The sequence below is a fragment of the Pungitius pungitius genome, chromosome 12, assembly GCF_949316345.1.
Source record: "Pungitius pungitius chromosome 12, fPunPun2.1, whole genome shotgun sequence".
Taxonomy (NCBI): Eukaryota; Metazoa; Chordata; class Actinopteri; order Perciformes; family Gasterosteidae; genus Pungitius; species Pungitius pungitius.
In genome coordinates, this window is record NC_084911.1 from 4,229,365 (window position 1) to 4,255,151 (window position 25,787).

At 40.7% G+C, this 25,787-nt stretch overlaps 5 protein-coding genes and 3 gene segments (V, D, J or C); 5 read left to right on the top strand and 3 right to left on the bottom strand.

Annotated features, from left to right (window-relative positions):
- Positions 1-1,909: 1,909 nt before the first annotated feature.
- LOC119219805 (hemoglobin subunit beta-2-like) lies at positions 1,910-2,701 on the bottom strand. Its single transcript, XM_037475212.2, has 3 exons — positions 2,543-2,701; positions 2,220-2,442; positions 1,910-2,133 (listed from the first exon to the last, which is right to left on the bottom strand). The coding sequence occupies exons 1-3, from the start codon at positions 2,632-2,634 to the stop codon at positions 2,005-2,007; spliced, it is 444 nt and encodes a 147-aa protein (XP_037331109.2). The 5' UTR covers positions 2,635-2,701; the 3' UTR covers positions 1,910-2,004.
- A 937-nt stretch (positions 2,702-3,638) lies between these two features.
- On the top strand, positions 3,639-4,445 carry LOC119219813 (hemoglobin subunit alpha-1). Its single transcript, XM_037475221.2, has 3 exons — positions 3,639-3,784; positions 3,878-4,085; positions 4,223-4,445. The coding sequence occupies exons 1-3, from the start codon at positions 3,690-3,692 to the stop codon at positions 4,349-4,351; spliced, it is 432 nt and encodes a 143-aa protein (XP_037331118.1). The 5' UTR covers positions 3,639-3,689; the 3' UTR covers positions 4,352-4,445.
- Positions 4,446-5,128: 683 nt separating this feature from the next.
- On the bottom strand, positions 5,129-5,910 carry LOC119219804 (hemoglobin subunit beta-2). Its single transcript, XM_037475211.2, has 3 exons — positions 5,752-5,910; positions 5,424-5,646; positions 5,129-5,337 (listed from the first exon to the last, which is right to left on the bottom strand). Exons 1-3 carry the CDS (start codon positions 5,841-5,843, stop codon positions 5,209-5,211), a joined length of 444 nt encoding a protein of 147 aa, XP_037331108.1. The 5' UTR covers positions 5,844-5,910; the 3' UTR covers positions 5,129-5,208.
- Positions 5,911-7,630: 1,720 nt separating this feature from the next.
- Positions 7,631-16,469, top strand: nprl3 (NPR3-like, GATOR1 complex subunit). Of its 4 annotated transcripts, none has more exons than XM_037476633.2 (14): positions 7,631-8,069; positions 8,681-8,750; positions 9,854-9,892; positions 10,650-10,782; positions 11,641-11,718; positions 12,489-12,642; positions 12,759-12,840; positions 12,955-13,092; positions 13,891-14,047; positions 14,292-14,398; positions 14,567-14,696; positions 15,184-15,373; positions 15,483-15,675; positions 16,130-16,469. In XM_037476633.2, exons 1-14 carry the CDS (start codon positions 7,874-7,876, stop codon positions 16,293-16,295), a joined length of 1,833 nt encoding a protein of 610 aa, XP_037332530.2. In that variant the 5' UTR covers positions 7,631-7,873; the 3' UTR covers positions 16,296-16,469. The 4 variants fall into 4 exon arrangements, with proteins under 4 accessions (XP_037332530.2, XP_037332532.2, XP_037332531.2 ...); XM_037476634.2 differs by having other exon boundaries at positions 7,632-8,069; positions 11,644-11,718; XM_037476635.2 differs by lacking the exon at positions 9,854-9,892.
- A 243-nt stretch (positions 16,470-16,712) lies between these two features.
- Positions 16,713-19,044, bottom strand: mpg (N-methylpurine DNA glycosylase). Of its 2 annotated transcripts, none has more exons than XM_062566069.1 (3): positions 18,915-19,044; positions 17,603-17,807; positions 16,713-17,407 (listed from the first exon to the last, which is right to left on the bottom strand). In XM_062566069.1, exons 1-3 carry the CDS (start codon positions 18,921-18,923, stop codon positions 17,007-17,009), a joined length of 615 nt encoding a protein of 204 aa, XP_062422053.1. In that variant the 5' UTR covers positions 18,924-19,044; the 3' UTR covers positions 16,713-17,006. The 2 variants fall into 2 exon arrangements, with proteins under 2 accessions (XP_062422053.1, XP_037332534.2); XM_037476637.2 differs by lacking the exon at positions 18,915-19,044 and adding an exon at positions 18,205-18,572.
- An 867-nt stretch (positions 19,045-19,911) lies between these two features.
- LOC119219964 (Ig heavy chain V region 5A-like) lies at positions 19,912-20,552 on the top strand. The segment is given in 2 exon segments: positions 19,912-19,951; positions 20,029-20,552. Coding segments are annotated over 2 exon segments (345 nt in total).
- A 1,328-nt stretch (positions 20,553-21,880) lies between these two features.
- Positions 21,881-22,366, top strand: LOC119219973 (Ig heavy chain V region 6.96-like). The segment is given in 2 exon segments: positions 21,881-21,966; positions 22,053-22,366. Coding segments are annotated over 2 exon segments (363 nt in total).
- A 2,086-nt stretch (positions 22,367-24,452) lies between these two features.
- LOC134132951 (Ig heavy chain V region 5A-like) lies at positions 24,453-25,091 on the top strand. The segment is given in 2 exon segments: positions 24,453-24,593; positions 24,671-25,091. Coding segments are annotated over 2 exon segments (348 nt in total).
- The last annotated feature ends 696 nt before the right edge of the window (positions 25,092-25,787 follow it).

Sequence of the window (25,787 nt, forward strand, 5' to 3'; positions counted from 1 at the left end):
TGTCAAATACACTTAAGTAATCACATTTAAAAAAATATAAATGATGAAATACAAATAAAATTGATTTACTGCAAATCCAAACATATTCAACAACAAAAGACATTCAAATTACTTAAATAACTGTTCAATACAATCTCAACAATCTACAGCCAAGACGATGTCTGGAGCTACATTTTTAGGGGGAGAACGTGCAGACTCCACGCGGCGGGGCATAAAAGAATGCGTCACCCCAATAGAAAAGGTCACACCCACTTTGGGCCCTCATTTGATTGGACAGACAGGTCCGTTGACATTGTTTATCATTAAAAAAAATATGGGTTGAGATAAATAACTGCAATCTTCACCTAGAATGACTTTTAAACGCTGCTATTGTCACGTCGGCTGGTGCAGGTAGGCAGGGAGGGAGGGAGGACTCAGAGTTTCCAGACAAGCGCTCTTTAATAATTCCGAGGATTGCGGACTGACGTGCACCATCAACAAACGATGACGCGACAAGGGACACCAGGCACACAGGGTTTAAATACTTAAGGGAGGTGCAGGTGATTGGACACAGGTGGAAACAATCAGACAATCACAGGACAAGACAGGAAGTGAAGTTACCCCAGGGACACAAGAAACATGAAATGTTAGAATATTTGGGAAAAACCCCTAAATCTGTAACAAGTATAATCCCAATCACAAAATAACGACGCTCTTGTTTTTTCCCATGCACTGTACTAATTGGTTTTTGTGACGATTTAAATGTCATAAAAGAAGAAAACATGTATTCCATACATGTACACCGAGCCATCGCGAGAAGTTTATCTTACGCGACCTGCAGCATATAGTTTGGAAGGTGTCCAAATGCGCTGCTGCCTATCTTGGATGCGGCTCGGGTGTGCTCATGCACTGTTTTTTGCAATATTCTAAAAAAGTTTATCATTCAATCGTCAAGTTAAGTGTCAGTTCTAGGATGCATACGGCCTTCTAAAAAGGCTAAACTGCATAAGCTGCTTCCAGAATACGTCATTTTATCTCAATTTATTCCTGCCTCGAATACCAGTATTCACTCTTACAAAGTATTTATGGTGCCGGTGATAAATCCGCAGAAATATAAGTGTATTGTTGAAAGTTCTTTGAGTGAACATTTTTATTTTAGCATTTCTTTTACCACAGGGAAATAACTATTAATGATACGAAGAGCGCCTATAATAATAATAATAATAACAGTAATAATAATAATACACGTAACACATAATGTGATCATTATATTATGATGCATAAACATTTAAAGGTGATGCTGATAATACTGTTGTACCCTTCTTAAAACAACCATTTGCAGGACTTCTTCACTTCTTTAGTTCGGTAAAGTTAGCAAGATATTCACAGATTCAGACTTCACGGTTCAATAGCTCGTCAGCGAAACGACGATAAAACACAAACGACACCTTCCTGTAACCTGTAGTTATGTCGACAACCAGCTACAACCCAAATAACCTATAACTTGACCAATACGGACCAGTGCAGGAGCGGTACAAATCACATTCATCTTAACGAGTGGCCGTTCGTGAGGTGAGTGCGCAGGGACCGTCTGCAAAATGCAATGCGGAAAAACACATTACAGAAAAAATCAATAACTTCACTATTATGAATGCTAGAACCACCAAAATCATAATATATCTCCACGAGCTATCCATAATAGTGGAGTTATTGAATATTTCTTTTTATATGCATTGTACTTGGCAGACGGTCCCTGCGCACTATTCAATCGGTGAATATCTTGCTAACTTTACCGAACTCTTTTCTTTCATCTTTTTTAATTCATAATAAAACATTGAATGGTTTGGAACGTCTATTTCTCCCCATAATGAGAGAAAATCTATCACTTTCACATCGCCCTGTTTGATAAAACCATGAACACACACAGTGATGAGTGGTTGAATTGTTTCATTTATTTACTCCATTGAGACATGACCATCAACAGAGCTTTTCGTTAAGAGCGTGCGGGCTCTCCGCTGCAGCTCTCTAATGGTACTGTCTTCCCAGGGAGGACACCACCACGGCCAGGAACTTCTGGAAAGCTGCCTGGACTTCTCCAGTGAAGGCTTTGCCCAACTGAGCAGCAACCACGATGGTCAGGCAGTCGGAGAGGAGCTGCAACACAACGAGCATCGGAAACATCAGCAGCTGGTCCTCTTTTTAACACTAGTTGTTGAACAAGATCATCAGCCGAACGTCACCTTGAAGTTGTCGGGGTCCACGTGCAGTTTCTCCGAGTGCAGCACACTCAGCTCGGCGTAGGTGGTCTTCATTTCGTCCATGTTCTTCACGCCGCGGTCCAGTCCGTGGAGGATTGTCGTTCCGTGTTTTGCTACCATCGGATTTCCCATGATTGCGGCGGCGTTGTAGAGGTTTCCAAAGTTACCGAAATACCTCTGAGTCCAGGGGTAGACGATGAGGCACCTGAGGAAACAGAGAAAAACAGTCACAACTCAAAATACAGAACTGAAGTCTCACACATAAAACATAGACATAAATATATAAAATAGAAAACATGTCTCACCTGGTGAGAGTTGCAGGACCCACGACCTCATAGTCCAGCTTGGAGAAGATGTCCTGGATGGTGGCGCGCTCGAAGTCAGTCCATACGACCATTTTGTCAGCTGTAGATGTGATCCACTACTGCTTAGTCGGTTCCTGATTCCACTTTAATAGACCTATTCAACTCCTCCCCCAAATATGAGATTGTTATCTCTACCAATCATTCGGTCGAGTGGCTAAGTGGGTTGGCCGAGTACGGTTTTGCAAAATATGATAAAGAAAGGGATCATCTGCTCCGAGAAGATGAAACATATATTTATGGGCGTGATGTGTAATTCGGCAATATTAGGATAACAACTAACCCACACCCCCTCGTTGTAAGAGGCAGGGAGTGATAGCAGTTACTTCTATAATATTTAAACGGGGAAACTGACCATTAACTCCAGGTGTCAACTTGTCATACATCAATGAATAAAACCAAAATATCCAAATATTCGAAGAAATGTGAAGAAATGTACAACTTAAACACGGATATAGCTCTTTTGTCTCATAAATTGATCTGTTAATTACATTTGTCACACGGATGTGTAATGTGCATCTAACATTATATATTAATATTCATTAATAGTTTTTACCATTCGATAATTGATAAGATAATGAAATAAATCACCTAAAATAGGAGATCAGGAAAACAAAAAACGAAAACAAAATCAATAAATTCTCAATCTTAATTACTTTTAGAATATAGTGTTATAGTCGTTTGTGGTCTAATTATGTCAAACGGTTATTGCTAATATGATGATTAACAGCCACACTTAATGCACTTGTTTGAAACCAAAAGGGTCTCATTTTATAACCACTATAATGCTATTCAATCACTGTGTGCAGACACCAATATGCACACATATTTAAATACACCATCTCACAACTGGCGAAAATAACGTATTAATAATGCATGCAAAAACTCAAGGATTCAAAAATGGCCGTGTTTAAAAAAAAAACTATAGAGTTTGTGGGAGGTTTATCACATGTCGACTGCAACATATCACTTGGAACCTGTCCAAATCTGGCTATCTAGAGGTGGCCGGGGACGCGCCCCTGCGCTGTTTCGTGTATAAAACACCCAACGTTTGAGCTGATCGTCATTCAACCAAACAACCGGCAACAAGATGAGTCTCACCGCTAAGGACAAGGAGGTAGTCAGGGGATTCTGGGCAAAGGTGTCCAGCAGGGCCGGGGATATCGGATCCGAGGCTCTGTCCAGGTAAATGCAGACTGCAGGAACTGTTCCTAAAATACCTGTCACTAAAGAGCTATTCAGCAGTCGCTTATTCACTCGCGCTCTTGTGTTCCTCAGGATGCTGGCGGTGTACCCTCAGACCAAGACCTACTTCGCCCACTGGAAGGACATGAGCCCCGGATCTGAGCCGGTGAACAAACACGGAAAGGCCGTGATGGGTGGAGTTGCAGACGCTGTGGCCAAAATTGACGACCTGAATGCGGGTCTCCTGAACCTCAGTGAGCTGCATGCCTTCACTCTGCGTGTGGACCCTGCCAACTTCAAGGTAGACGTCATAGGATTCACACAAGCTTCCGGTCGAGACCAAATTTAAAACCTGCACCCTGTGGTACTCAGAGCCTTTAAGTATTTTATACACGAATGCTTGGTCATGCTTTAAATTCAATTCCGCTCTTTTCACAGATCCTCTCTCACAACATCCTCGTGGTCATGGCAAGTCTGTTCCCCAAAGACTTCACCCCTGAGGTCCACGTGGCCATGGATAAGTTCCTGGCTGCTTTGTCCCGTGCCCTTGCCGAGAAATACAGATAAACGGTCGACAGGTGCCTCTGGCGCACAGCAGGATGGTCTTTGATAAGATGCTCTCTGTCAGTCTGAATACCAATAAAATATCAAATGCAATGAACATGTTTGTGTGGAGTGAATCTTTCTCAATCCGGTGGCCTCCGTTTTTTAAATGGGTTAAACTCAGGTCAATTGATATTGCAATAACGATATTAGGACCTAAATGCAATAGAAAAAATAAAATATATCACATTTGACATATGACGAAATGAAATTTAACATACTTAAAGAGCAAAGTATTTAAAGTATTATCTAATATTAAACCAAGTAACAGCTGTTAACAGCTGAAAACTCAATATTTCAGAGTGGTTGCCCACTTTTATTTTTGTGCTGCAATGTAATAATTGTTTATTTTCTACCCCACTATATTTAAAAGAGAAATTTCAGTAGTATAAAAATAATAGATGTGATTAGATTATCATTATTATAAGTACATTGTAATAATACAAAACAGGATTTTTTGATTATTGGAATCATAATGTAAATCGTGGAAAGCGGTCATTTTGACTAAATTATAAATGATATAATTATTAATATAAGATTTCAGCAGAAAACACGTACATTTTTTCCTTTTGTTTTGTATTTATCTAATTAGAGCTTTTCGTCCACATGGGAGAGTCGATGGTTGCAGCTTGGTCTTCGCTGTCTTTAATGAAAGATGGTTGAATGGTTTTGAATGTCTCTTTCTATCCTGCATTTATTGTGAAAACGGCTATTGTTTAATCATAGACACAGACAGAGTGATTGAAATGCTTATCGTTTTATTTATTCCATCGAAACATGACAAACAACAGAGCTTTTCGTGATCAGTATGTGAGGATCCTCTAGTGGTACTGCTTTCCCAGGGAGGACACCACCACGGCCAGGAACTTCTGGAAAGCTGCCTGGACTTCTCCAGTGAAGGCTTTGCCCAACTTAGAAGCAACCACGATGGTCAGGCAGTCGGAGAGGAGCTGCAACACAACGAGCATCAGAAACATCAGCAGCTGGTCCTCTTTTTAACACTAGTTGTTGAAGAAGATCATCAGCTGAACGCTACCTTGAAGTTGTCGGGGTCCACGTGCAGTTTCTCGGAGTGCAGCACGCTCAGCTCGGCGTAGGTGCCCTTGATGTTGTCCATGTTCTTCACGCCGCGGTCGAGTCCGTGGAGGATGGTCGTTCCGTGTTTTGCTACCATCGGATTTCCCATGATTGCGGCGGCGTTGTAGAGGTTTCCAAAGTTACCGAAATACCTCTGAGTCCAGGGGTAGACGATGAGGCACCTGAGGAAACAGAGAAAAACAGTCACAAATCAAAATAAAGAACTATATTCTTACACATGCTTGCGGAGGAAAACATTTTAAAAAGAAAAAGAAAACATGTCTGACCTGGTGAGAGCTGCAGGACCCACGACCTCATAGTCCATCTTGGAGAAGATGTCCTGGATGGTGGCGCGCTCGAAGTCTGTCCATTCGACCATTTTGTCAGCTGTAGATGTGATCCACTAGTACTGAGTGGGTCAGTACGCGATGCAATTTATTAAAGAGCGTTTCACCCCTCCCAATAATTTGCGATTGGAATTCAATCCAATCATAGGATAGAACGGTTAAGTGGGTTGGCCGAGGAGTACGATTTTGCCAAATTGATAAAGAAAATGTTAAGCTGCAATTCTTAGATTGTGTCTGAATCAGAAGAAATTAATCCTACATGGCTGAACATCAAGAAATGTGTCTGTCATGATAAGACATTTAGGCAAAGTCTAGGTTTGTTTGATGCCAAAACGCACTAAAAACCAGGCTGAAAGAGACCGTTTAACAGAACTATACTTTCATACTCTTTTACTCCACAGCTATCTGTAACAGACTGCAAAATTCTGATTTAACTAATATAACGTCAACCTTTTGAAAAAACATATATTTCATCACTGCTAATAATAACATCCAGTTAAAGTGTAATGTGACGCGTTTACGGGCACTGTGTTAAATTTGTCTGTTAGTAATAAATTATACAAATCTAGAAGACGTTAAAAAAAAGTAAATCATGCAGTGGGGGCTCTATTTTCCGTCAATGTAATATCGTTTCATGAAAATCCCAACTTATTAATTATCTTCTTTATTGCGTTATGCAAATACATATAAATGAGATGCATCTTTTTATTGTTTTCCTGCAGCTCACTTTCGATGTGCACTACATTTTTTAAATATCATAATACAAGGCAAATAATGTTGTTCATTTTATTTTGACCCTAAATGGTTATTAAGCATATTTCCAGATCGGCCATCTTAATGTAGACAAGCGTGAAGAAGATCAGACGAACATGCAAGATATGCGCAGGATGGACGGACAGACCAAGGGCGTAACCATGAATTACACTTTGGGGGGGAGGGGGGTCCAAATGAATACCCTTCCCCATAGCTTTTTTTGTCAAGTGCATTGCCTACAATTCTATATCCATATATGCCTGGCCACTGCTTTCAGCATGCCTGTCTCGTTCCCTGGCTCTCTGTGATGTCTGCATTGTGACCACATGTCATTTAAAAAGCATTCATTAGTGCCGTATATGATGCAACATGGAAAAAATGTTTCAGATACCTTAACTGATTTTTTATTCCCAAACTCCCAAGAACATTGAAGGAAAACCACTTGAATAATAACAATTTGTAATATATTTTCAGGTAGACCACAAGGGAATAAACCTTAGGGAGAAAGATGTACAATACATTGAGTTCCTAACAGAGATCTTTCAAATAATTGCGAGTAGCAAGCCAGGTGGGAAGGACCATTGCAGGGAAAACATCATCAGATAGAACCACCATCATCATAGGGTATAGGGTAATGTTATGATGACAATAATATGATTTAATAAAAAATGTATAATGATAATGATGATAGCAGCAACAGGTGTCAGCACGGCCATGGCAAGAGGCAGGAACCGGGTCCAGAGTGAACCATGATCCATGGAAACCTGTGAGGCAAGAAAGCACAAATGTGATGCGCATTAATGTTTACAGCAATAGATATGGAAAAAATCAATGGTGTCAGGGGCCTTTGTGGGATCGTTTGTCCAACATATAGGCCACATTTGCTGTTTACTATTGTAGTGATATCGTATATGTTATACCATCACCAAACACACAGTTATTAAGACCACAAGCGGGATGGAGTAAAGCACTGACCATTGTCGAAATACGGGGAGGAGGATCCAATAAGCAGCCTCTGTTTTAGCCGAGCACTTTTCAAAGTGACACAAAACAATCTCAGCCGTGTGACATGGAAGTGCGGTATGACCCCAGGCCTCGACGTCATTTCTAGTTGAGACTTTAATTCGTTCCCGTCGCGTTTTCGCGTCTGGCAGACAATAATACGCCCTTCGACGGAGCCAACGTCCGCCGTCAGGTCGAAAGGTTCGCCGGGGAACGACCTCGTTGCGTCGTGGCTAACGTGTCGTTAGCTAGGATGCTAACGTGCCGTTATTTAGGATGCTAACGTGCTGTTATTTAGGATGCTAACATGACGTTCAACCCCTTCGCCGGGTTACCAGAGGACCGAAAGTCCATATACAGTCAGTCACAAAATGGCGTGTACAGAACTGGCGATAAAACCAGCCCCATTAGCGTCATACTGGTTAGCTCTGGCAGCCGGGGCAACAAACTGCTCTTTCGGTACCCCTTCCAAAGAGTGGCCGAATGCCCGTCGTCTGTGACAGGTAGGCGCAGTGTACCTGTTAGCTCAGGAAGCTCCATTAGCCGGAGAGTCACAGTTCAACCCCGAAACGCTAAGTTACGTTAGTCTTTATTCGGGGAATAATCTCGGGGCCCCTCGACTCTCACATACTTATTCATTAACATATTGAGGACAACAGTTTCAAACAGTACCCAAATAACTGCCCACAACCATATGGTGCCTCCGTGATTCTTTTATCACGGAGGCATCGTGATGTTGTTGTGCATACGTCATTGTGGTTGTTTGAGCTTACTGTTGTGATTGGTTTTCGTGTGTCGGTTATTCTTCCCACATCATTAAAAATAGTTATCAATTAGCTGCAGATAATTTACCAGCATACATGCCTTCAATATATTTTACGTTTAAGTTAACTGGCTTTACCAAACACTGGAAACCTGCCTCTGCAAAGAGCAACAACCATAAATATTATACTTCATAAAGCTAAAAACCTGACACGTGACGTTAAGGTTGTTTCTTTGAACAAATGTTTTTGTGACTTGAAAGGGAAAAACATTTTGACTAATGTGTTTACTTTTGTAATTTCTGTATAAATAATCACGTGAACTGACTAATCCTATTATTTATGTCCACAAGCAAAGCAACGAAGTCCATATGCTCTGATCACAACCGGGGATGTTGTTGAAGATCCGGATGGCGATTCAAGGTATTTATGGGGGTCTTTATTTAATATTTAAACTAATCTTAAACTGAGCAATTTGACTAGGTGGGCACAGCCCATTCTAAGATCCAAAATTAATCACTTAGTCTCAAAAGGTTTTACTGCGCTGTGTTGAATCACATTTTTTAAAGACCGTATTGCATTATTCAAGATAATTTTAGGTGCAGAACCATATCTAATTTAACTAAATTTAACTCTTTAACTGTTGGTGATGAAGTGAGTTTTTCCACTGGGCAATTCATCATGAACAGCTGTGCTTGGCAATACATCAACATTATTTCAATATCGTTTTATCAGATGAGATATTGTTTTTGATAACGTAACATAAATTGTCATTTCTGAGATAAATTGCTCTTTACTGTCAAGGAATGTCATCTCAACAAAAGAGACTGGTGTATTTGTTTACTTAGTTATTACATCCACATTACTGACTATCTGTCAAGAGTCTAACTGTTAATATTTTGTGAAAGCACCAAAGATCTATCCTAGAATATTAACAAATTATCAAAGTATTTAGTTAAACCTTTTTATTATTAACAGACTGAGGAAGATCAAAGATTTTGATGTCTGTTTCATGCTTCCACTTTACAGATGGTAGTGCCGGTCGGTTGTTGGTCAGCTGAAGTTACTTTGGCTTCAGGTCCGTAGAGAGAAGATCATTCAAAGTATTTCAAATTCAGCTCACTAGGCAATAGGACACAAAACTCTCCAAAATAAACAGGCTACGGTTTTGCAGCTTTTAACTTTATAGAGAGGTTAGCTAAAGGTTAACATTAAAATCTGGAACTGAGAACACATCATGCATAAATGAAACAATTTAAAAATCAATTCTAGCTGTAGTATACTATATATTAAGACACAGAGCAGGCCATGGACTCACAGCTTTTGGGCTTTTAAGATGACAATGACCACATTAATATTCCGTCAGGGTAAACTGGTAATTTGCTTGAATCAACCTGCAGACGAGCATTTTCACATCACACTATGACAGGTTTGTTGTGTTTTTATGCATTCAGCCCAACTGTGTGTTGCATTTTCCCTTTTGTTTGCTTTTTTTCTTCTTTTTTATGGCCCAATTCCCATTTCAGAGAACAATCTCCACTAACTGACGAACAGTTGGTAGAAGGGTAAGACCACATCATTCTAAACCACCTTTCCTCCGCTTAGATCACCCATGTCTTTTTTTTTTTTAAATCCCCTTCTTCTTTCCTATTTTGTGTCCTTTATCAATACCCCACCCTAATCTCAGTAAAATCCTTCATCAGTAGCAGATCCAGTCAATCGGTGCTTTGGTCAATTCAGGACTGCAGTTCTGCTTTCGTCTGTACTGTATGGCCCTTTGGAGAGAAAAGAAATCAAACAGTTTGAAACTATAATTAAGAATTAATTTAAATTCATTATATTAGTTAAAAAAAAAAACAAGACTAAATATATACATCAAATGCAAACTACAATAAAGCAAATACAACATGTTATTTTTTAATTGTGCTGTGCGGTAAGTCTGAAGTGTGTTTAATTGGTTTCTGAAGGTTAACGCCTTCATTTGTGTCCCTTTGATTGCAGCATGAGCTACTTAAGTCAAACCAGCATGTGTCTTTAAATTTCTGCATCTGTTCAACTTCGCTGTTGTTGCAAAGAGGCCTCTTCCTCTTTCCTCCTGTCCGATGGCCACATAAGCTTTTTATTTTATTTGTGCTGTTGAATTACATTTACAGGCAGATACATCTTATTAACGCAAACCCCTCTTATAGACAGGAATGTGCACAATGTAAGCAGTTCATTGAAAATGTCTTACTTGTCCCAGCTGTTGTTGTGCTTTAACCTCCCACCACACTGTGCCACACCGTTTTTCTTATTGAGGATGTTTTTTTTATCTTCTTTAAGGTTCTCGGACATCATCCTCGCCACCATTCTGGCCACCAAGTCTGAAATGTGTGGGAAAAAGTTTGAACTGAAGATAGACAATGTTCGATTTGTGGGTCATCCTACTCTCCTTCAGCATCCCTCCATCATTCCAGTAAGGAAGAAAAAAAGTATTTTTTCCCCGTATTTTTAAAAAAAAGATGTAAGAAGTTTTCGTTTAGATGACTTATTGTCAAATAAATGACATCATATTGAAGATACATTAACTGTAAATGCATAGTTTGTGAACACTACAGAAGAAGTGATGTATTGTCTTTAGAATCACTAATCTAATCGTTTTGGCCCTTAACTTCTTCATTATAAACTGTATTTGTGTTTATTTATGTGATTTATGATGTCAATTTTAAAAAACGTCTTGAATTCTATACATTTCTTTATTTTACAATTGTTTGTATTAATAGTGTCTGCCAAATGGCTCCCATGAGTCCATAAGACTATTTCTTACTCCATATTTATGTCAGCTTTGAACTCACCTCTCATGCTGCCAAGATGAAGGTATTTCAAAGGGATATTGATATGCCTGGGCAATTTATCAACATTATATTGATATTAAGATATCAGATATGAGTTGTTAATAATATTTAATAGAGAATTTGAATATTTCATTTCCTACATATTGCCCAGCCCTGGTAATAGGTGATAAAAAAATGTAAAATGCAATGCAGTCCAATAACATTTTTTATTAAACGGTTCCTCATGTGTAAATATCAGCAACACCTTTCATTTTGCAAAACAACACCTTGTTTGTGACTTAATAGGTCTCTGGTCAAAATAAATTTTATTATAATTATATATTATTTATTTATACATTGTGCCGGTGTAGCTTTTATTTTGTTAGATTTGTTGCATGAATTATTTATATATCACATTTAAATCAACATGATGCACATTTTACAAGTTTTTTGTGAACATGTATTTTATGCATTTAATGAAAAACCTATTCTATCCTAAGCAGGTTTCTAAAACGGATCCTTCACCCAAGAGAGAAATGCCTACAATGATCTTGTTCAGTGTGGTGTTTGCACTCAGGGTAGGAAATGACTTCAAGCTAAATAATTTGTAATATTCTATTAGGTTTAGAATTGTACTTGTGTATAAACTTCAATTTCGCATATCATTTAGTCAGCTGACTGTGGGTGGGACACCCACATTCGGTGTTCTGTTAATCTGTGTTTACTGTGAACGGGACGGGTGTGAGCCAGTGATAATATTCCAGTAAACTCTCACTATCTGTGAGAGCATGGGAACCAAGAGGGAGTGGGGGCCAATGCACTATGCTTAATCATGCTGCCCAACAGGGGACCGCCTGTTCCTGCCCCTGCTGAGTCACTGCAGCCAGTCAGTCCCAGTACAGCTGAGGTCGAAAAGTGCTCAGTCATGTTTTCAAGACTTTATCTGCTCAGCAACTGTTGTATTTGTACCCCGAACAACAAAAATAATTTTGGCTTGTTCTAACATTGGTTTAATTTCACAAAATTTCACACAATTAAACCATTCAAATTTGTTTACCAATAAATTATTTCATAATAAATGTTCATTTATATACATTCAAATTGTTTATTTTTGAATCTACTCTGAAAGAAAAGGATGAATGCTGATCCACCCAGCGATGCCAAGAGGAGCTGTTCATTTTATAGATTTGGTCCATCCACACTGACATACCCAAGATAACAGAATATTAGAAATACCAGTTTGATGTCTACAAAACCCCTGACTAAACTTCAGTATATCAAACGAGTCCTACTGAGGACGTGGTTCACTTTACGTAATAGGTCTCCCTCTCATCTTTGGCGTCTACAGGCGAATGCTGACCCGTCTGTCATCAGCTGCATGCACAACTTGTCCCGCCGCATTGCCATAGCCATGCAGCACGAGGAGCGGCGCTGCCAGTACCTGACCAGAGAGGCCAAGCTGATGCTGGCCGTTCAGGATGAGATCACCACCGTGACCGAGAGTGAGATACACAAGGGTCTAATTGTGTATAGCTACTCATTTATTGTTGCGCAGTATAACTTATCAGTATACTAATGTTTTAATAAAGTGTAATAATTTCTTTCTGCGTTTTTCAAGCGGATGGAAGCCCCCAGTCCCCATTCAGACAGATTCTCCCCAAATGTAAACTAGCCAGGGACCTGAAGGAGGCCTATGACAGGTGTGTGATTAGATGTAATACATTGCTGTTTTTGTTTTATTACCCCTCCTTCTTTTTTGCCAGGCAGGATGCAAATTGTTCACATAGCTGACCCTAACGTTCATGTTGTTGCAGCCTTTGTACAACTGGCGTTGTGCGACTACACATCAACAACTGGCTGGAGGTGAGCTTCTGCTTACCCCACAAGATCCACAGGATCGGTGGCGCCTACATCCCCCCTGAGGCGTTAGAGCGCAGCCTCAAGGCAATAAGGTTCGTGACTAAAATAAACCGTTTATACGGTGATCTATTTGGTTTTGGTCAGCAGTTGTGGAATTGAAAATTCTCTATCATAACGAACCACAGACACTCCGCCCAACCCCCCGCTTCTCAAAGTGATATGCAGATCGAGCTTTAAGTCGCATAAGTCATGATTATATTCATATGTTATGTTTAAATCCAACTTTTAGTTTATTTTAGCACTATCTATTTGCAAATATAGTTTTCTTCTTTTTACAGAAATGCAACATCTCTTGTATGTTGAAGAAAAAATGTGAAATATGCTTTTTTGCTCATTTTTATATTGTCAATTTATTTTCAACATATTTCGTAATCGAACCTTAAAAAGCATCTTATTGTTTTTTTTTATCTGACTCAACTACGAGACTGCCTCGTCAAAGAAAAATAACAATAAGAAGGGATGAACTCATGATTTTGTCACCCTTATACTTAGTCAGCCACGCAAGCAGCATCAGTTATTTTCAAAGGAGTCTTGTGTCTTTAACGGCTGATGAAGGGCTTGTAAATTAGGAGCTTCAATGCTGACTTACTGCTCAAACCTTCTGGAGAAACCAATGAAAAGCTTTGTGTGGAATATACTGCCACCTATTGTTACTTTAGCATAAATACATCAGAGTTGTTAAAAAATGCTCCCTCTTCTATTATCTCTCTTTAGAAGCTGTAAAGTGTGGTCGGTTTGTGCCTTTGGATACTCAGTTGTTGCGTACACTATTCCCATTTGACCTGATCTGTTGATTCAGAAGCTGCGTGATCTGTCCTTTGATCCTTCAGACCCTATCATGCCCTGTTGCTGCTGGAGAGTGAGAAGGCACTGCTGAGCCAACTTCCTCTGGACTGCTCTCCTGCAATGGTGCGCCTCATTAAAACCTGCTCAGCGGTGAAAAACCTGCAGCAGCTCGCACAAGATGCGGACCTGGCTTTACTTCAGGTGGATACAAGCCAAAGGGCAACCATGGGAGAGATATCGGATTGTGCTTTTTACACACAGCAAAGAAATGTATCAGTAGATGCTGTTTGCCCAGAGAGGTGTTGATGGTGTTACTGCCATCTAGTGGACAGCAAAAGTAGTTTCGTTTCCTTCCACAGTTGGATTTGAATTGCAAATTGTCTTCCTGTTTGAATGATTAGATTTCACATCATCCATATCATTCTTAAACTCTTTTTCCTCTCAGATCTTTCAAATTGCTGCTCATTTGGTTTATTGGGGCAAAGCAATCATCATCTACCCGCTGTGTGAGAACAACGTCTACATGCTGTCTCCTCATGCCAACATCTGCCTGTGAGCATTAAAAACGATTACCGCAGAGCTGATGAACCATATGTCGTTATGTTGTTATAAAATGTCCTCGTATTAATAGCCTTCACTTTACAACCTCTTTGAAGATTGATTTTAAAGCGGTGTCAAAGGGAGACGCTGAAATAATGTCTTCCATCTCCCCCGGGGTAGATACTCCCCGTTGGCTGAACAGTTTGCCCAGCAGTTTGCTGGTCATGATCTGCCCTCCATGCTGGCCAAGTTCTCCCTGCCCGTCGCCCTGGCTGAGTTCAGAAACCCCCTGGAAGCTCTGGCACAGGAGGTAAGACTATTAGACAAAGAATTAGTATCAAGTACAATGACGAATCAGGCAACAACTCTTAATATGTGTACATCGAACATTAAATAAACAATAATACATGTGGCTGGAAAGTGAGACAACCCTCCTGGTTCCAATGTAAGTCAACTCTATTCAAAATTCTCTATTGTATAATTTGTTTTCTGTTTCTTTATCGGTAAAATAATTAGATTTTTTAACCCAGAAAGAAAAGAAAGTCATCCTCTAAAACTGAAAAGGGGGCAATTTACTTGGAAATAACAGGCTTTTTTTCTAAAAAATGAAGCAAAATTGAGGTAACATTTTTCTGGTAAATCCCTGGCAGATAGCAGATTGTAAAAGCAGAACCATCTGGTGTTTTCCTCTGACCCGTCCTGTTCTTGGCGTGGCTGTGGTCGATTTAAAACATCTGACCCGGTCGGGGCGACGATGCCTCACGGTGTTTATCGGTGACGTTTGCTGCTCTGACCAGGCCCAGCTGATCCAGATGGTGGTGTGGATGCTCCAGCACCGCCTGCTGATACAGCTGCACACCTACGTCTGCCTGCTGGTGGCGCCCAGCGAGGGAGAGCCCGGGTTGAGGGATGAGGACCCTCCGCTGGCTGCCCGGGTCGGAGGCCGCAGTCTCAGCACCCCTAGTGCGCTCAGTTTTGGCTCCCCGAGTATGTGTCCCCCCCCCCCCCCTCGCTGAGCTCTCTCCTCTGCCCATCTCTTAGAGGTGTAACATGCCGATACCTAATCTACGATCACCTTTCTGCTTCCCGTGTATAGCCAGCAGTGATGACATGACCCTCACCAGTCCCAGTATGGACAACTCCAGCGCGGAGCTGCTGCCCGGCGGGGACTCTCCGCTTAACAAGAGGATGACAGAGACGCTGCTCGCCAGTCTGTCAGAGCACGAGAGGCAGGTTATTCTCAACATCCCTGCTGCACAAAACCCAGAGGATCTGCGCATGTTTGCCAGGTAATTATGCCACAAGTCTGTTGCTGTTTCTCAGCTTTCCGTTGGCGCTCTATTTTCAGACATGTTAAAAGCCCCTCTACGTTATCAAAGTAGGGCCGAGTGCCGCCGAGATTTTATTAGACCCATCTCGCACAGGGTGACTCATAATGTGCTCACATGGTTGCTGTTATTGTAGAGCCGTAAGGCGCCTCAACAGATGGGATGCACCCCAGTGAAGTCAGTGATTCATGATGTTGTTAATCGCTGTTAACGCTTTGTCTCTTAGGAAATAAGATATTTTTGCATTAGTTTGGAGAAAAAAAAAAGTGAAATTATTTCACATAATAAGAAATTTAACAAAAACAAATTTGTCTGGAAAGTAGAGACTACTCGTTAGTTCTGCATGTGTATAAAATAGGAAATACATCACATTTCTGTTTGAGCTATATAAAAAAAATATCTTAACTGCTTCCAGGCTGCTGCACTATTTCCGGGGCCATCACCACCTGGAGGAGATTATGTACAACGAAAACATGAGGCGGTCGCAGCTCAAGACACTGTTTGACAAGTTCCGCAGTGTCCTTGTGGTGACCAACCACGAGGATCCCATTATTTCAATCTTTCAGTCACCCATGGAGTAGTCGGTATCAGCTCTCATCAACTGGAAAATGTTTGAGAGCGGCTGCGCTCACAGCTAGGTGCTATTGCTCAGCAGTGCTATTTTAATATGAACTGACACAATTTCAAAAATGTATAAAGTGTTCTTCGCCGATGAGCCAAATGTTTGTTTACAATATTAAATTATTTTGTACGTATCAGAAATGAAGCGTTTACTCTGAACGTTGGAACTATTGGTAGCCTCCCCCATCCCAGATGTGTTAGATCGTCTGTATTTACAGATTAACAGATGGGGCCCACTTTGTAACAATCATTCCAGACCTTCAGCTACCTCGCCTCAGGCATCCCAGAAGGTGGAGAGAAAAAGACCGGAAGAAAGAGAAGGAGCCTAAACATCAGAGGCTATTTACGAGGAGACAATCAAAAGGGGGGGAAGAGAGTCACAAGAAGAGAATTTCTGTTTATTAAAAAACAATGACGGAAATCCTAAAACCAAAAAAGTCATGAGTAAAAGATGTTGATAATGGCTAATAATATTAATTAGTAATTTAGCCGACTTAAACTCTTATCTGTTAGTTTAAAGTGAAACTTTGCATCAGTACCATGAAAACATCTTGCACAAGATAATCAAGACATATAACCACCTTGTCTTCCTTTTTGATTTTTTTCTGCTGCCTAAATGTAGAAGTCAACAGAAGGGAACAGATGGCCGAGTAGTTAAAGGGATCTTCCTGCTACGCGTCCGACCCGTTCATTGCATTCCCAGACCGCCTCTCTGCCTCTCTATTCGCCACGCTCACACAGGGGTGGCCTCGAAGATAGAACCGCCACGGCTTCTTGGCCCATTCCCCGTGAGATTCAATTCCAACGCTGGGCGCCGACACAATGTCGCGGGGTTCCGGCGGAGTGGCGCTGGGCTCCCTCTCCAGCCACACGTCTGGGTCGGAGGCCAGGTCTCTGCGATCAAAACAGCGGGATATATTTAGGGCCTGGCACAGCTTGGAAGGGCCGTTGCAGAGCTCCTTTTCCTTCAGTTGTCGGGCTCCCGCTTTGCGCCTGGCCGCCCTCAGCTCCCTCATGGCGCGTTGACCCCGCAGAGGCTCCAGAGAGCGCAGCAGCACGGCGGCACCCTCCCCTGGGGTCACAGCACAAAGTATGCATCAGTCAAACAAGGCTCCACTCTGTCTCCGTCCTCTGGCCCTTTCATACGCTGCGGTTTTGACCTGAGATATGTTAACAGTAAACACTTGGAATTGCCCGAACCAAAGAAGAGCTTCATAAAATGTGTCCGTTCGCATGCTTCAGTAGAAGTAACGTCCATGGCCTTTACCTTCGCTCGACACGTTCATACAGAGGTAGATGCCATAGATGGGATACACGTAGATGGTGCCGGGCTCCATGAACATGGCTGCGTTCCTCTGGGTGCGTTTGCCTCCAGCGGAGTGGGACGCTTTGTCCTCCCCTCCGAGGTATGCTTCTGTTTCCACTATTCTCCCCCGCAGCTCGGTGCCATCTGCACACCGGCGAACCAGCTCCTGCAGGGACAGAGAACAAGACAGATTATATTTTATTATGATTAGTCAATTGATTAGTATATTGATAGAGATTTAGCACAAATGGCAAAACATTATTTTGTGTTTTAAAGTCTTCTGTCTTTAATATGCATTTACTTTACTGTGGATCTCACAACCAGACATTTCACGATGTGTGACCATGGCCTTCGTGGCCCTATTTGTGATGGGCAGTTAATTTCAGTCCTGTATTACAGATGAACGATCCGGATGCATTTTGTTTTTTTTTATATAAGGGTGTAACTTGTCAACTGAATTCAATGTTCTTGATTGTTGGACACAATCTGTCTACCGATCAATAAATGGCTCTTGGTTATCATTACTAAACAAATGGATGTAAAAGGTGAGATGGCAGCATTACCTTGCCAAGCAATGCTTTAGCCAAACTGATACAGGGTTGGTTGAAAAAATCCTCCTTAAGTCTGTGCTGACATAATTCCGTCTCAGCACTTTGAGGATATTCACACTGCTTATTCAGTTTGGCAGGTGAAACCTTCAAATCCGTGGGATTTAATCCTAATGCGGTCTTTCTTTTTCTCCCTGCCATCCAACCGTAACCGCGAAACCCCTGAAACGTGATAAAAACCGCTTTTAACAGTTTTCAAATGCCAGCAGCACGTTTCTAGATAATTTGGACCATTTACGCACAGCGCTGGTCCCAGTAAACAGGAAATAACGACGGTCGTGCGTCTCTTAAAGGGGCCGCGCACTATTTCGTTACCATTCAATATCAGTAATTACGTGTGTTTGTCCAGGCTGTGAGGAGGAAGGTCCACCTTCCTACAGTGTTCTTAGTTTCCTTAAAATGGCAGCAAAATGTCCCCCCACTCCTCGGCCTGCCCTTAATATCTCCGCAGCCTTTTGATATCACTCCGCTGGTATAGGAAATGTTATAAATAGAGCTGGTTATGTTCATGCCGCCCTGGGCCCAGGAAGTAGACAGCGCCAGGTTGGCCCCAGGCTTCGGGTCCATAAAATAAAACAGGAAATCACAATACAACATAGACACGAGACAACCTGAGTGGCACCGCTTCTTGGACATGACATGCCAGCAGATGTGTTTCCTCTTACCACTGCCATCGGTTATTTTTGCATGTCTCAGGTTTCACTTCCTAAATAGCTCATTTCTTCTTGAGGCTCCATGTTTCTCTGCAAGTCTGTGGCTTCAAATGACTGATATTTATATACCGAAACCTTAAAAGTCTAAAAAACAGCTGCAGCAATTCAAATTTTTCAGATTCTGGAGTTTACACAAATGAAGTGAGAGCGAGATTATCTTACTCTCACTTCATTTGTGTAAACTCCAGAACGATAACAATCAAAATCTTTCACTAGCACTTTGAAATTGCATTATTGGAAAATCCGATGAGACTGAAAGCATCAGAAGATCATGTTTTTTCTGTTTCAACGTGCACATTGTTGTCACTAGCTTTGCTGCAGCTGTTGGCAGCTGGATGTGAGTTTGTGTCACTTGTTGTTCTTTTAAAAAGGGTCAAATGCGAAAAGTTGGCACATAACCATCCAAATCTTTCACTAGCACTTTTGAAATTGCATTATTGGAAGTTGTGTATTGCAGGACTTTGAGTGAGTTATGAAATTCACTTCATTGAAAAATGTAAATGTCTTAGATGTTCCTGTCCTCGTGTTCCTCCTGATTTCTTAGTCACACCTACGTTCACCTGCCCACAATCATGATATTTATGTGCCCTGGCTAACGCAAAATAATTTATGAAGTAATCTGTGCACATATACTTTAGAGTCAATCATGAATGGTGAAAGGCACCTGCACAAAAACAGTTGATTTCATATGAACATTTTGTTTATGTGTTTAATTCTGTAAATGGAGCTAAGTGTGTTTTCTTTGTGCTCAGAGGTGAGTTCAAAGCACGTTTTCACTGTGCAGATATAATGAACAGATTGGAGAGACTGTCCAACTGGCTCCAGTTAGACCAACGTGGAAGTTTCATATGTGTGATCCCATGCAAACTCAGGGACCTTCCTTGTTGCTCAGCTATAAAAACATCACATCAGTCTGTTGAGTTCACAGCTCGTCAGGTTCAACATAACCATGTTCTCAATAGCTCTGCTGCTGCTGTTGGCAGCTGGATGTAAGTTCCTCTTGATTCATCAAAGTCATTCCTTATTCTTGTATAACTTGATGTTAAAGAAAAATCTTTTTTAACAGGTGTGAAGTGTGAGCAGTTGACGCAGCCGGCCTCTGTGACTGTGCAGCCCGGTCAACGTCTGACCATCACCTGTCAGGTGTCTTATAGTCTAAGCAGCTACCTCACAGCATGGATCAGACAACCTGCAGGGAAAGGACTGGAATGGATTGGAATGAAATATACTGGAGATTCATTCTACAAAGATTCACTGAAGAGCAAGTTTAGTATCGACTTGGATGCTTCCAGTAAAACAGTGACTCTAAACGGACAGAATGTGCAGCCTGAAGACACGGCTGTGTATTACTGTGCAAGAGAACCACAGTAACACAAACCATCAGTACAACTGAACAAAAACCTCTCAGTGCCTGAACACTTGTTACACAAAGCCACCAGAGGAGGAGTCCTCAGACCACCAATGATTCAACACCAGCTCACTGTTACAGCAGTTTAAATAACTACATGTTACAATTACTAAAATTCTATTCTATGTATTTCCTGAATAAAAAGTTAATGACACGTTTATTACTTCAATGGCATGCCCTGAATTTTACGAGCAATAAAAATAATTGATTGGGGTTTTCTTCAGATCTTGAGTTAAAAGCTTAGAACCAAACTTTTGTCAAACCTGGACTTTAAAGAGGACTCAGATGCAGAAGGACGGACGTGTTAAGACGTTTTTATTAGGATCTCTCACACTGAGTGACAAAATTAACACCTATGAAAATTCTATAAAATCTATAAAATGTATTAAAAGAAATTATCTATGAACAGAACATCACTCATTACAGAGGAGTACCTATAAACGTGAATTATAAACTCAAAACCACTCCCTAAGGAGGAAAACAAATAATGCAATGAACAACTCGAGACTATTCTTGTCAGTACTCGGGGTGCGAGGGCAAGGAGGGAGGACTCAGATGCGGAGTATTTGTTGAAAAATAAAAGGACTTTAATCGTCAAAACTCAAAATCGCTCCAACCAAAAAAAGGGGAGGAAGGAGGAGAAAACAAAACAGACAAAAAAAAATAACAGGGACCTGGACTTGAAAACACAAATGACTTACTTGACATGATACAGAAGGTCAACATGTAATGACGCCACACAAGACAAGAGACTCACAGGCCTTAAATACACAAGGGAGGTGCAGGTGATTGAACACAGGTGGAAACAATCAGGCACGGCAGACAATCACAGGGGAACACAGGACAAGGCAGGAAGTGAAGTTACCCAGGGACACAAGAGACAGTGAACTAGAAAATAAAACAAGACAAGAACCCAAACCGTGACAGTTCTTGAGAAAACTCACAAACAAAAATTCACTTTCAACGGAGTCTATCAAAATAACTATGAAAACTCTAGATTAATCTATTAAAACTTAACAACAGAAAATCACTCGTAAGGAGGTGGAAAAAAACGGATAAATGATCGAAAGAAGCAAAACAAGGGTTACTGAGGCTGTGGTGGCAGGCTTGGGTGAACGAAAGATCAAAACACTCAGGCTCAAGATGATTGAACACATGATGATGCAATAAGACAAACATTTACTCCCTGGGCTCTTGCAGGGAAACATTTTCCTCGTCATTGCATTTTAACCCTCTCTGTTGTAAAGCACCTCACGAAGAGGACTTTACTGTCTAGTGTAGGAGTTCTTCTCAATTAAAGTGAAAACTTTGCTTTAAAAAGCAATATAACATTGGCTTCATCATTTCTGGATTATCTTGTGTTACATTAGACAGAATCCTCTGAGAGTGAAACATATTCAAATGTTATAAAGGGACTAACAGTAAAACAAGGACAGAGGACACTGTTGAATCAAAGAGGAGGAGTCAATGCAAAACTCAGATGTCTTTCTCCTCTACTTATGTGGCTGCAGAGAGGAGGACAGAGGACAGTGGACACACAGTTAACCATGAAGGACTTTAGGACAGGACTGCTGCTTTTAACTGTCTTCTGCTCAGGTGAAGAATTTCTCTGATCTTGATTCCACACGTTTCCACTTGCTGTTAACGTATCACATGACATGCAGATCTTCTTCTCTTGACAGGTGTTGATGGTCAGACTCTGACACAATCCGAAGCAGTGATTAAAATGCCTGGAGAATCACACAAGTTGACTTGTACAACATCTGGATTCACATTCAGCAGCTACTGGATGCACTGGATCAGACAGGCTCCTGGAAAAGGACTGGAATGGATCGCTTACATCGGCAGATCTAGTTCTCCTATTCATTACTCCCCATCAGTTAAGGGTAGATTCACCATCTCCAGAGATGACTCCAGCAGTAAACTGTATCTACAGATGAACAGTCTGAAGACTGAGGACACGGCTGTGTATTACTGTGCTAGAGACCCACAGTGAGAGACAATGATGAGAGAGCTGTTCAAAAACTACTTCCTCTATTCACCTCGTCCACTGAGAACATTCAGACGTCTCTGTGTCACTTGTCCTGAACCAAAGATATAATGAAAGTGTTTATTATTTTATTACCAAAATGTCAGGGTGTATTAAAAGGATACAGATTTTAAATATTACATTACATATATATTTTTTTATAATATAACGTTCATTTTCCTTTACATTTTTAAATAATCCAAGCTAAGACAAACTAACTACAAAATATTTTGTTAATTGACACTGAACAATGGCCCTGAACCCAAATGCACTACTCCTGAGACGAGGTTCGAAATCAACGTTTATTTACAAAAGGCAACAAATGAAAATCCCTCTCAGCAGAGGAACAAACCCTAAACTACATCTAAGAACCAAAAGGATCTAGAAAATAAACACTAGGCTGAAAAAGGAGCCAACAGAAAGCGAACCTGAACAAGGTACAAAGAACAAAGCAACACTTGTCAAAGGACATTGGTCCACACGGGTTCTCTGTAACGTGGGACAAGACCAACTGGCCCAGGACAAAGGGAGACGCAGACAATACACACACAGGGTAAGGACACAGGTGGAAACAACCAGGGGCAGAAAATCGGTCCGGCACACAGGGGGAAGGAGCAAGTTGCCTGAAACAAGAGGAGGGTTGATTTTCAAAATAAAACAGGAAGTCACAAGACAACGTAGACACGAGACAATCTGACTGGCATCGCTTCTTGGACATGACATGCCAGCAGATGTGTTTCCTCTTACCACTGCCATCGGTTATTTTTGCATGTCTCAGGTTTCACTTCCTAAATAGCTCATTTCTTCATGAGGCTCCATGTTTCTCTGCATGTCTGTGGCTTCAAATGACTGATATTTAAATACAGAAACCTTAAAAGTCTAAAAAAACACCTGCAGAAAATGAAATTCAAATATTCATTTAGATGAAGTCAGATTATCTCCCTCTCACTTCATTTGTGTAAACTCCAGAACAATAATCATCCAAATCTTTTGAAATCTTTTGAAATTGTATTATTGGAACATCCCATAAGACTCAATGCATCAGAAGATCATGTCTTTTCTGTTTCATCTTGCACCTTGTTCTCAAGAGCTCTGCTGCAGCTGTTGGCAGCTGGATGTGAGTTTGTGTCACTTGTTGTTCTTCTTATAAAAAGGGTCAAATGCAAAGAGTTGACACATCGAGTGCTAGCAGCTTACATCACAGGCTGCATTGATAAATGGTTTCCAAACTTCAAATAATACTTTGACTTTCTAAAAACTGAGACACAACAATGACACTAAATTACATTATGTGGAATATAAAGAAAGTCTTTTGGGAGTGAAAAAGTTGTGTCAGTTTTCTCTCTCTGTTACTAAAATGAATTCCACTCTTTTCATCTTTGACTGACACCTGATCCTTGAACTATTTCAAAGATTGTTCCTTCATATGGAGAGAATTTTCTATTTCAATAAAGTTATATAACTATTAATAAATTCTTTCTGCTGTGTTTTAACTGCTGAAGAGTTCCAAACCATATGTTTGTGTAGAGAACATTAATTGTTTGCAATAAAGTTGTTTTATTAGAAAGAAAATGTAGCTACATCTCTCTAACCTTTGATGGGATTTGTTTCAGTTGTCATTTTGTCTCTAACCCCTCCTGTCTTTTCTGTTCCTGTCCTCGTGTTCCTCCTGATTTCTTATTCACACCTACGTTCACCTGCCCACTACCTCACCTCGTCTCCCAGTTTTCTCTCTGCTCTTGAGTCACTCCGCTGCCCCAGAAACGTAACAATCATGATGTTTATGTGCCCTGGCTAACACAAAATAATTTATAACGATTAAATAATCTGGACTCAGTACTTTAGAGTCAATCATGAATGGTGAAAGGCACCCGCACAAAAACAGTTGATTTCATATGAAAATTTTGTTTAATAATCAGAAAACATGCCAAACAAGCAACAAATTTTCTTTGTTAGCAATTATGAATTAATTGAGAGTTTCTTATTGAAAGAAAAAGTTGACATCTGTTTAAGTTCTATAAATGCAGCTAAGTGTGTTTCGTGGAAGTTTCATATGTGTGATCCCATGCAAACTCAGGGACCTTCCTTGTTGCTCAGCTATAAAAACATCACATCAGTCTGTTGAGTTCACAGCTCGTCAGGTTCAACATCACCATGTTCTCAATAGCTCTGCTGCTGCTGTTGGCAGCTGGATGTAAGTTCCTCTTGATTCATCAAAATCATTCCTTATTCTTGTATAACTTGATGTCAAAGAAAAATCTTTTTTAACAGGTGTGAAGTGTGAGCAGTTGACGCAGCCGGCCTCTGTGACTGTGCAGCCCGGTCAACGTCTGACCATCACCTGTCAGGTGTCTTATGCTCTTAGCAGTCACCACACAGCATGGATCAGACAACCTGCAGGGAAAGGACTGGAATGGATTGGCAGTGAACGTGTTGGATACACCTCATACTACAAAGATTCACTGAAGAGCAAGTTTAGTATCGACTTGGATGCTTCCAGTAAAACAGTGACTCTAAACGGACAGAATGTGCAGCCTGAAGACACCGCTGTGTATTACTGTGCAAGACACCCACAGTAACACAAACCATCAGTACAACTGAACAAAAACCTCTCAGTGCCTGAACACTTGTTACACAAAGCCACCAGAGGAGGAGTCCTCAGACCACCAATGATTCAACACCAGCTCACTGTTACAGCAGTTTAAATACATACGTGTTGTTACAATTACAAACGTGCTATTCTATATATTTCCTGAATGAAAAGTTGATGACACTTTTATCAAATGCTAACATTGAATTTAAAAAGCAATGAAAACAATGAATCTGAGTTTTCTTCAGATACTGAGTTAGACTCTAAGAATCAAAATATAGCAACAATTTGTTGGTGTTATTATTATTATTATTATTATTATTATGTATTTCTGACACACTTGAATGGGAATAACCTGAACTTTAGTATGTTTCCCACAATGGAAAATACAATTGTTTGTAGTAAGTTGTTATTTGTTGTTGCTGTTAAGGTGAGAAAATAACTTTGCTTTGTTGGTTTTGTAAATGTCTGACCTGTGCTATATTTATGTGGCCTTTATCAAAATGATGCTCTGAAGAATAAGTTCATCTACAGCAGAGACACTTCTCCCTCCAACAGTGACTTTAAATGCACAGAATCATCAAACTGAGGACACAGCTGTGTGTTGCTGTGTGCGTTATCCCTCAGAGATACAAACCACCAACAGACCTGCACAAGTACCAGCAACCATGTGACTCACCCACACACTGTCAAACACATATAAATAAATACATTATGAAGCAGTTTTTTAAGAATTCAAAACCAAAAACCAAGACATTAAAGATACTGTTCCCCATTTAAACTATAGTATATACAAAG